The sequence below is a fragment of the Peromyscus leucopus genome, chromosome 7, assembly GCF_004664715.2.
Source record: "Peromyscus leucopus breed LL Stock chromosome 7, UCI_PerLeu_2.1, whole genome shotgun sequence".
Taxonomy (NCBI): Eukaryota; Metazoa; Chordata; class Mammalia; order Rodentia; family Cricetidae; genus Peromyscus; species Peromyscus leucopus.
Window position 1 is genome coordinate 52,181,411 of NC_051069.1, and position 11,693 is coordinate 52,193,103.

The 11,693-nt window shown below is 38.5% G+C and overlaps 1 protein-coding gene across 1 annotated transcript; it reads left to right on the plus strand.

The window, feature by feature from the left end:
• The first annotated feature begins 8,857 nt into the window (after positions 1 to 8,857).
• On the plus strand, positions 8,858 to 9,805 carry LOC114688273 (olfactory receptor 7G2-like). Its single transcript, XM_028862892.1, has one exon. It carries the CDS (start codon positions 8,867 to 8,869, stop codon positions 9,803 to 9,805), a length of 939 nt encoding a protein of 312 aa, XP_028718725.1. The 5' UTR covers positions 8,858 to 8,866.
• The last annotated feature ends 1,888 nt before the right edge of the window (positions 9,806 to 11,693 follow it).

Consider the following 11,693-nt stretch of genomic DNA (forward strand, 5'->3'; position numbering starts at 1 on the left):
CAGAGACCCACAGCCAAACATTAGTCAGACTTAAAGGAATCCCATGGAAAAGGAGTAGGAAGCATTTTCAGAACCATAGGGACCAAGAATATCACAAGAATCAACTAACTTGGACTCACAGGGCCTCACAAGACTGAACCTCCAATCAGAGAACTTGAATGGGACTGGCCTAGGCTCTCTGCACATATGTTATTAGCTTGGTCTTCTTGTGGGGCTCTTAACAATGAGATCAGGGGCTTTCTATGACTTTGGGACTTTGTCCTCCTACTGGGTTGTCATATCCAGCCTTAATAAGAAAGGAGGTGTCTAGTCTTACTGCAACTTGATATGCCATCGCTGGCTGATATATATGGGAGGCCTGCATTTTCTGAAGAGAAAGGAGGAGGAGCAGATTGGAGTGAAGAGGGGAGTTTTGGGGTTGAGCCTGGGAGGAAAGGAGGAAAAAAATGTCAAAGTCCTTTAGCTATGGGTTCCTGTAAAAAGTCAAAATTAAGTTAAGTATTTTCTTGAAGGAAGGACCAGGGCACAGCCACATTCTAAACCAAGCAAAATCAAACCTTAACAAGCAAATGACTCAATGTGCAATTATCTGGCATTTACTCACCATCTTCAGGGCTTCTCCAAGGGCTTGGTTCATTTCTTTAGCTCTACTTTCTGTCATATGCCCATCTTGACTTCTTGGCTGTGGCTGGCTCTACTCCACTGCCGCTACTGTTCTTGGTAGGCATCTTGTATCATATGGTACTGACATCTCCCAAACTGGTGAGGTCCCTTCACTTACACCAATAGCTTCTCCAAGGCTCTCTTCAGGGACTCCAGCCATGCCATACAATGCCAAGCCTCAGCTGCTCCCCATTATCACTTCAGGGTTAAAAAAAACTGGTACAACGAGAATGAACCTTGTACTACCAAGTTTTGCTGCCAGCAACCTCAGCGGCTTCTGGAAAACAGCTTCTGTTTACTGACACTGAGGAAACACTTCCGAGTAGATTTCACCTAAATAATACTGCTTTCTTTTTAACCACCACTAATTTCTTAGCCCCAGCTAACCTGAACCAATTGTCCCAGTAACACGAAAGTTTCATTTCAATGGTGCTGTTTTCCTTTTTGCTATCAAGGCTGACTCTTCAGTCCCTGTTGACCAGAATAATACTATCTTAACTCAAATTAGCAAATGGCCCTGGCAGTCTTTGGACATTCCCTGATAATTAATAAGCCATACCTCCATCTTCTGCACTGCTCCCAACATTCTTATCTTCCCAACCTCTAAAGAACAGCCCACTAGCTCTCAACATTCATTGATTTTTTTTCTAGCCCAAAGTTCCAAGGTCCTTGCACAATCCTCCCCAAACAACATGGTCAGGTCTTTCACAGCAGTACCCCACTATGCTGATATGAACTTGACTTAGGATTTCTATTACAGTAATGAAACACCATGACAAAAGCAACTTGGGGAGGAAAGGCTTTTTATCAGCTTATACTTTCATATCACTGTTTATCATTGAACGTAGTCAGAACAGGAACTCAAACAGGGCTAGGAAATGGAGGCAAGGAGCTCATGTAGAGGCCATGGACTACTGCTTACTGGTTTGCTCCTCATGGCTTCCTCAACCTTCTTTCTTATAGAAACCGGGACCACTAAACTAGGGGTGGCACCATCCACAATGACATAGATCCTCCCTAATTAATCACTAAATAAGATCATCACTCATTAACAAAATGCATATGGGCCTGTCTACAGCCTGATCTTATGGAGGCATTTTCTCTCATTTTAAATTTTTTTCCTTTTTTAAATTAAGAAATGTTTTATTCATTTTACATACCAACCACAGATGCCCCTCTCTTCCCTCCTCCTGTCTCTTTAAGCCTTCCCTGAAGCCCCCACCTATTCCCTTCTCCAAAATGGTAAAGCCTCCCATGGGGTGTCAGCACTGTGTGGTACATTCAGTTGAGTCAGGTCCAAGCCCCTCTCCCTGCATTAAGGCCCTACAAGCTTTCCCACCATAGTAAATGGACTCAAAGAAGCCAGCTCATGCACCAGGGATGGAACCTGATCCTACTTTCAGGGGGACCATTAATCAGATCAAGCTATACAACTGTCTCATTTATGCAGAGGGCATAGTCCAGTTCTATGGAGGCTTCACAGCTGTTGGTGTAAAGTTCATGAGTTCCCACTAGCTTGGTTTGGTTATCTCTGTATGTTTCCCCATCATTTTCTTGATGCCCTTTGCTCACAGAATCCCTCTTTCCTCTGTTTGACTGGAATTCTGAAGTTTGGCCTAGTGCTTGGAAGTTGATGAAAATCTTTTCCCATTCTGTAGGCTGTTGTTTTGTCTTATTTATCATGTCCTTTGCCTTACCGAAGCTTCTCAATTTCAGAAGGTCCCATTTATTAATTGTTGCTCTCAGTGTCTGTGCTACTGCTGTTATAGTTAGGAAGAAGTGATATCCTGTGCAAATGCATTCAAAGCTACTTTATATTTTCTTTGTACTTTCTTTTTTATTAGGTTCAGTGTGACTGGATTTTTGTTGAGGTCTTTGATCCATTTGTACTTGAATTGTGTGCATGGCAATAATATGGATTTATTTGCAATCTTCTATATGTTGACATCTAGTTATGCCATCACCATTTGTTGAAGATGCTTTCTTTTGTCCATTGTCCAGTTTTTGGCCTCTTTGTCAAAAATCAGGTGTTTACAGGTATGCAAATTAATGTCAGGGTCTTCAATTCGATTCCATTGGTCCACGTGTCTGTTTTTATGCCAATACCAAGGTATTTTTTTTATTAATGTCACTCTACAGCAGAGTAGAGGCATTTTCTTAACTGAAGTTTCTTCCTGTCAACTGACTTTAGTGTGTTCAAGTTAACATAAAACTTTCTGGAATATCTATGAATTTGAGAATTGTCCTTTTAAGGTCTGCAAAAATTTGTGTTGGAATTTTAAATCTGTAGGATGGTAGGATGGTCATTTTATTCTGGTAATCATTGTGAAACATGCGAATGATAGATCTTTTCAAATCTTGTCATATCTTTTTTCATTTTTTTTCTTCAAAGACGTGATGTTTTTATCATACAAACCTTTCCATTATTTGGTTAAAGATATTTTTGAAAAGTGTTGTTTCTCTGATTTCTTTCTTAGTCTGTTTGTCATTTGTATATAGGAGGGCTACTGATTTTTGTCAGTTAATTGTGTATACACTTGTCTGGAAGTGTTTATTAGCTGTGGGGGTTCCCCAGTGTATTTTCAGGGTCACCTATATATACTATCACATCATTTTTAAACAACAATACTTTGACTTTTTCTTTCCCATGTGTATCCCCTTCACCTCCTTCAGGAACCTTTATTGCTGTAGCTATGACTTCAAGTACTACATTGGATAGCTATGGAAAGAGTGGATAACCATTTCTTGTCCCTGATTTTAGTGGAATTTCTTTGAGTTTCTCTCTATTTAAGTTGTTTTTGGCTATTTGCTTGCTGTAAATTGCCTTTATTATGTTTAGGCATGTTCCCTGTATCTCTAATCTTTCCATTACTTTTATCATGAAGGGTTGATGGATTTTGTCAAAGGCTATATCTGCATCTAATGAGAATATCATGTGTTTTGTTCTGTCAGTTTGTTTATATGGTGGATTACATTTATTGATATTAGTATAATGAACCACCCTTGCATCTCTGGAATGATCTTGGTGGGTGATTTCTTTATGTATTCTTAAATTCTGTTTGGAAGTATTTTATCGATTATTTTGTATCTATGTTCATAAATGAAATTAGTCAACCATTTTATTTCTTTGTTGGGTCTATGTGTAATTTGGGTATCATGATTAACTTTGACCTGTTATAATGAAATAGGCAACACTCCTTCCTTTTATATTTGGTGTAATAATTGAAGGAGTATTGATGTTAACTTTTCTTTGAAAGTCTCATAGACTTCTGTATTAAACCATCTGTCCCTGAACATTTTTTTTTAGTTGAGAGACTTTTAATGATGGCTTCCATTTCACTAGGGGTTATAGGTCCATTTAAATTGTGTATCTGGTTTTGATTTAAATGTGGTTAGTGGTTTCTGTTGAGAAAATTAATCTTTTTTTAAAATTTTAAAATTGGTTGATTATAGGGTGGTGAAGTATTTTGTTATGATTCTCTGGATTTTCTCAGTGCCTGCTGTTTTGTTCCCCTTTTCATTTCTGATTTTCTTAAGTTGGATATTTTCTCCCCATCTTTTAGTTAATTTGGATAAGTGTTTGTCTTGTTTGTTGATTTTGTCAAAGAGCCAACTCTTTGTTTGATGTTTCTATTGTACTGTTTTCTTTATTTCTATTTTATTCATTTCAGTCCTGAGTTTGACTATTTCTTGCCATCTATTCCTTTTGGGTATGATTTTTTCTTTCTTCCTTTCTTCCTTTCTTTCTTTCTTTCCTTCTTTCTTTCTTTCTTTCTTTCTTTCTTCCTCCCTTCCTCCATTCCTCCCTCCCTCCTTCTCTCACTCCCTCTCTCTCTCTCTTTCTCTTTCTTTGTTTCTTCTTTTTTTCTTTGTTCTAGAGCCTTTGGGTGCATTATTAACTATTAAATTGTTAGTATGACATCTCTTCAGTTATTTTTTATGCAGGCACTTAGTGCTATGAACTGCCTCTTAGTATTCCTGTTATTTTGTCCTATACTGTTCCAGAATTGCTGGATATTTTATGTCAGGAAATTTTTTAGATTTAAGATTTCATTTGACAAATGGATTGATTTTTTTCTATTATATGTTCAATGCCTGAGATTCTTTCTTCCATCTTTTGTATTCTGTTGGTGAGTCTTGTCTCTGTAGTACCTGTTTGAATTCCCAAATTTTTGATTCTAGTATTCACTCAATTTGGGTTATTTTCATCAATTATACTTTTATCTTTAGATTTTTGAATAGTTTTATTCATTTTCTTGCACTGTTTGTGTGTGTTTTCCTGAATTTCTTTAAAGGATTAATCATTTTCCCACAGTTTGTATTTTCCTGGATTTCTTTAAGGCATTTATTCAGTTCTTCTTGAAGAGCCCCTATCATCTTCACACAGGCTGTTTTAGGTCTTTTTCTTAGACTCCACTTATGTTGAAATATTCAGTGCTTGTTTTGGTAGGGTAGCTGGATTCCAGTGGAGACATATTGTCCTAGCTATTATTGTTTTTGTTTTTATGGTGATGTCTAGGTATCTGTTATTGGCATGGGTTTTGGGGTCTTGGTGATGATATTTGGCTTTTTCTCTGTTGAGTGAGTGTTTTGTTCCTCTGTTTCTATGTTTGGAGAAGGTAATGACTATGTGCTGCCCAGCAGAAAATTTCATGTGGATCTGTTTTCTTGGCCTGGTCAGATGGTGTATTCCCAAATATGCCTACTAATAAGTCATGGGAGAAAGGCTAGAAGGGAAAGATCTGTGGAATCCACAAGAGATGGGAAGAAGAAATAAGGGAAAGCCAACATAAGTATTTTGCTGGGAGCTGAGATGAGAAGGGTGAGTTTGATTTCAGGGAACAACTGGAGAAGAGAAGATTTGCAGGCAGCCCATCGAGTTTTATTGGAGGCATGGCCTATGGGTCAACTTTTAAACAAGTTTTTAGCCAAATTATCATGGTGCAACTATGAATTCTGATGTTTATGTTTTTATCTACAGACAAATGTTTTTCTCAGCTTCAATCAATGAATCCTCTCTTTGAAGTAAATGATAGTGAACACAGAAACACATAGGTGCTCAAGATGCTGAGAATAAGTAGTATATGAGTATTTAACTCTAATCAATAAATTTATGCAACACTATCTAATGCTGGGAAATAGTTCAAAAAAGGGAATGGGGAGAATGTAAGAACCAGAAAATATGTAGTAAGGCTTTGAAATTCTGTCTTCCAGGCATGGCACAGTCAAAGCAATCATGACTTCACTGAAGTTTTGGTTGTCTCCTAAGACTGTACCTACCAACAGGCGATAACTAATCAGAGATCAGTGTATAAGTCTCTAATCTGCATTGATGAACTATTGTTTACTAATAGGTTCTGTGAAGGAGGCAATAATTGCTTCATTAGTATACATGGAGGAGCCTACAAGCTCTAGCAGGTAGATCCAAATCCATGGTCATAGGATGATCCTGCTTGAACTCACTGGGTCTTCACAACAAAATAAAGCAACAAAAACCATGAATGTAAAAATGATACTATCAGTAATGATGGAGGTTTTATAAGATGAGATGGAGACTACAATGGGAATAACTGGTGAATCCCATATATATTATGAATATGTAATTGCAAAGAATAAATATCTAAATAAAATTTTGACTCATAGTTATTGTTTTTTCTATATTTGCTGATAAAGATCAGAACTTTATTTGAAAAACATAAGATAAAATTATGGTGAAGAAAATATCAAAGTTACTTAAGAAAAGCCACAACAAACTTTTATTATTTTACAATATTTTCTTAATATTTCTAGTTACAACATATCCTCATATGTAAGACATATTTTCATACTTGAAATTTACACCACACTTTTTGACATAGCTTCTCTTTGTCTTTCACAAAGAATGCTGGGATTTATTAAAGAAGTTGTGTTTGGGGGTTTCTGTTACATATTTGTTTTTTTTTTGTGGTCCTCACATTTCAGTCTCCTTATTGTTCTGTTTTCAGGGGTGTGTCTCTATGAGCTTGTGATATATGTTTTAACTGAAGGACCTTGTTGGGGGTGAGCTGAAATGATGAAGATAACTAACATGTATACTCTAGGCCTGGAATATCAGGAGATCTGATGTGAGGGACTCTTCTCAAGAGTCTTTAAGGAGATGCCCTCCCAGGAGAAACATGACAGGTAAAAAAGACACTGCTCTAATGAGGAGATTTGGTGTTTGAACCCCATGAGATGACAGACTGTGTGATTCAGGCTATGACCTAACTCAATATCCCTGCCCCTTCAGGAATCAATGCCAGATCATTCTCCCACAGAAGATATTTCTGACTGATACTCTGAATTTCCTCAGACAAATGATCCATTCTCAACTTCCAGGTGAGATATTAACATTGTTCCCCTTGAAGGCAAGCAGGTAACAGCATCTTTGTAAAGGCTCTCATAATTTGAATAGGTGATTTCCTGGAATCAATTGTGTGAGGCTATGATATAAGATTTCATTTACATGGTGAGAAACAAAACTCTCCACATTCTTATACTGCTCCAATCAGTGATCTTTAATCATGTGTTTGCACTTTTCCCATATTGAGTTTAACTGAGCTCCTCTAATAATTTCATCAGGAACAGGTTCCATTTCTTTCTGAGTAGAAATTTGTCCCTTCCCAAATATGATAAAGCTTCCCAAGGAAATAAAATAGAAAAAATTAATGAATCCTTCAATGTCTAACTTGGTCAACCAGAGAGTATATTCGGATTACTTAAATAAGTATAGATGAGGAGTTGCTTACTGAACAGGAAGACTCAAATGCATCTGTATCACCAAAAACTTTACCTCTAGACTGATGAAAACTCAGGAAACTGCATCACTAGAAGGGCTTTCTGTATGGCTTGAAGGCTCCATAGACTGTAAAGTCACCCACCTGTGGCAAACTCATCTTCTTTCAGCCAACTCTGCTAGTCAATGTCTCCTCCCATAGTGAAATCTAAGTCTCATGACTCTCTCCTTCATTCCTGGAGAGAGTGTTTCAATGTGGAGAACATCAAAAGACTATATAAGAGACTGTGGAAAACTGCCCTGATTCCATTTTTGTGTGTGTGCAGGGGTGTAGGTGGGTATGCATGTTGCATTTGCACTTGAATGTGGAGGCCAAACACTAATGTCAGGTGTCATCTTTAGGAGACACCTACATTTTAAAAAATATTTTTTCAGATTTATCTTTTTTTGTAATTATGTGTATGTGAATTTTTCTGTAAATGTGTGTGAGTTGCATATATGGACACGAGTTTAAGTGTCCTCAGAAAGCAGACACGTTAGAGTTAAAACTTGATGTAAACCATCAGGCACGGGTGCTGGGAATGGAAATTTGGTCTTCTATCAGAGAAGTATGCATTCTTAACCTTTGGATTGTCTCTCCAATCTCCTACACTTTGGTTTTAGAAAGAAGTTACTTACTGACCTGATACTAGCTTATTTATTTAAGATAGCTGGCTAGTAAGATGTAAGGATCTGCCTGACTGTTTTTTTTTTCCAGTACTAGCATTGTATGTATACAATTTTTCTTTTTTAAGACATGGGTCCTTATTATCAAACTTAAGTCCTCATGCTGCCAAGGCAAGCATTTTACCAACTGAGACAGCTCTTCTGTCCCCATTAAAGTTTTTCCTTATTTGTGTGTATGTGTGTGTGTGTGAGTGTGTACATGGATGCATGTGTATATAAAGGTCTGATGTTGATGCCAAGAGCCATCCATAATGAGTCCTTTACCTGACTCCTTGAGGCAGGGCCTCTCAAACAAACCCAGAACTCATCATATGGCTCGATTCACTAGCCAGCTTGCTCTGGTGATCCCATGTTTTGTCTCCCTAGGCTGGGATTACAGATGGGCTTATGTACCCAGCTAGCATAACTGTGGATTCTGATGGTTTGAGCTCTGGTCACTATGCTTGTGGGGCATGCACTTAACACAATGAACCACCTCTCCAGCCCCCATTGGCATATCTTATACTCATGGGGCAAAGATTTGTGAACTACAAAGAAGCTACAGACTGTAAAGTGAGAAGATTGAAATAAGAAATTACTTTTTTCACTCTTCTGGAGGTTAAAGGCCAAAATCAAGGTGTCCACAGAGCTGCTTATCTAATGTTTTAACTTCTGATAATGCTGTTGTTCATGTAGTTTGTTATCTGTTTGCCCCATTTTCCTCCCACCAGATTCACCACAAACATGAAATCTGTAAACCAAACAGTTATTTCAGAATTCATTCTCCTGGGACTCACAGATGACACAGAGCTGCAACTCATCATCTTCAGTATCTTTCTTTTCATGTATCTTATTACAGTCCTAGGAAACCTGCTGATCATTCTGGCCACCACCTCAGACTCTCATCTCCACACCCCCATGTACTTCTTTCTTTCTGGTCTTTCCCTTAATGACATCGTTTTAGTCACATGCACAATTCCAAAGATGCTGGTGAATATAGAAACACAAGACCAGAGCATCACCTATACAGGATGCCTGACTCAGGTCTGCTTTGTCTTGCTGTCTGCTGGCATGGAAAACTGTCTTCTTGCAGCAATGGCATATGACCGTTATGTTGCCATTTGTCATCCACTTAGATATAGGATCATTATGAACCCCTGTCTCTGTATCTTAATGGTAATATTTTCTGTGATGGGGAGCATGATAAATGCCCTTGTGAATGGTCTGATGGTGTTACATCTGTCCTTCTGCACAGAACTGGTAATCCCACATTTCTTCTGTGAACTTACACAGATTACTAAACTTGCCTGTTCCAACACTCTTATTGACAACATTCTCATATACATTTCATCTTGCATATTTGGTGGTGTTCCTCTCTCTGGCATCATTTTGTCTTATAGTCAAATTGCATCCACTGTCTTGAGAATGTCATCCTTAGAAGGAAGATATAAAGCCTTTTCCACCTGTGGGTCTCACCTCTCAGTTGTCTCCTTATTTTATGGAGCAGGTTTTGGGGTCTACATTAGCTCAACAGTTACAGAATCATCCAGGAAGACTGCTGTGGCTTCAGTTCTGTACTCTGTGGTCCCTCAAATGATGAATCCCTTTATATATAGTCTGAGGAACAGAGACATGAAAGAAGCCTTGAAGAGACTCATCAGTAGGATAATATCTCCTTTGTGATACATCATTTCCTTTTGACTAGAATTTCTAGGGTGAGGCATAAAGGAAACAGAATTCTTTCTCATCCAAATCATCAGATGCTTCTCAACCACACTTTTTTAAGTGTCTGAATAATTAAATGACTAAGCACGTTCTGGGATCCTGATTGTTAGGTCTCCAAGACGGGGAGACCAAATTGTCAGTGTTGATGACAATATTTCAGGGTGATGATTCTCAAAATGAAATTCTCAAAAAGTCTTGAATGGCTGGCTGAGCACTTCTGTCTGCAGCATTCACACCTGAAATTTCCTGACGTTAGCAGTTGGCACCTGAGTGCTTTTGACCATAACTGATGCATCTCCAGAGTCCCCATCATAACCCACCTGCCTATTCCAGTATTGGAGCTCCTCCCTTCCCCATTTGCCCCTGTATAACCAAACAAATGTTCACAGCTTGGCACTATCTTGTGCTATCTGAGGTGCCCTGATAGTTTTTCATTAAATCCTTTATTTCTTTTCCATGGAGTCTGTCTGTGTTCAGTGGTTTCTTGCTGCTCCTACTTACATTTGGTGCCAAGACCTAAGATAGATTCCTGAGTTCTCCTTTGGGCATCTGATTCTTCTTTTAATTGAATCAAAAACTTCCAGTGAAGCCATCCTTTGGTATGGATCATTGTCTCTGTATGTCCCTGTCATTCATCATACCTGACTCCAAATTTGAGAGTCTATCTCTCCAATATTATGTCTCCTCACTTGCCACTTATAGTCTATTTGGGTAAGTATCCTACAGAGCTACCTGGGTATTTTTCCTATAGTGTTGCTTGGGTATGTTCTATTTTTCTATAATGTCATGCCAGACTATATCCATACACCTTTCTGGGAAGCAGCATCTGGTCAGGGATGGCTATGTCTCATAGTCTGGGCATTCTGCTGATAAATCTCAATCCACTGGAGATGCCCTCTTGATCAAGTGTCTGTCCTACTGCACTTAGCAGTTTCTGTTTCTTGATCAAGTTTCTGTCCTAATGCGCCCTGACTGTTACTGTATCTCACTGTTCCATCCTTCTGTACCTGTGTGATCTCTAATCTCTATCTCCTGGTGTTTATATACGTTGTTGGTATCTTTCTAGCTGATTTCCTAGTCACTGCCACCAGTGACTGTACTTGGAGAAAAAGATTGTTGCTCATTGTTCTCTACCCAGGTTTTGCCTTAGTACTGGGATTATGTTTTTATCAACCTCTCCTCAGAATTCTTGCTTCTCATTAAACTTGACCTCCCAGTGTAAGTCAAATGTTTCCATTCCTTTTCCTTGTCTTATAAAATCTCTCTCCTTCCTTGAAATCTGTGATGTTATTAATCCTGCAATCTTATTTTCTACTGCAACACAATATTGCCTCAATACAAGATGATTAGTGGAAAATCAGTTAACATCCAGATTCTCACAAATCTTAACTTTTGCCAATACAGTGGCAAATAATCCAAATCTCCTACATTTGAGGTATCCTTTCCCTCTCTCTACATCTTTTTTCACACACATCAAATTCTACTGGCAAAGGACAAAAGCTTTTTACAAGGCTGACCATAGTCTTGAGTCCATAGCTCCTTTTGACTTTAATCTAGACATATAGGACCTGGACCCACTACAGGCACAATCAAGTCCTCTGGTATCACCAACACCACCTCAATTCCCTCTTTAATCTTCTCAACCACCACCTTTCTTTCTACCTCTAAGACACCTCATATATTGATCATGCACCTCAGTTTCTATTGGCACTGTCATTTCCCTCACCTAGTGCCCTCCCATCTTCTCCCACTCCCCAAGTGCCATTGCCTTTCCTGTCTCCACTAACAACTCCCACGAGGTCTCACACTGATGAAATCTACCCTCTTAGGGAAGTGGTGGTTGCTC

Coding starts and splice junctions, on each gene's coding strand:
- LOC114688273 (XM_028862892.1), top strand. CDS start 8,867: ATGAAATCTGTAAACCAAACAGTTATTTCAGAATTCATTCTCCTGGGA.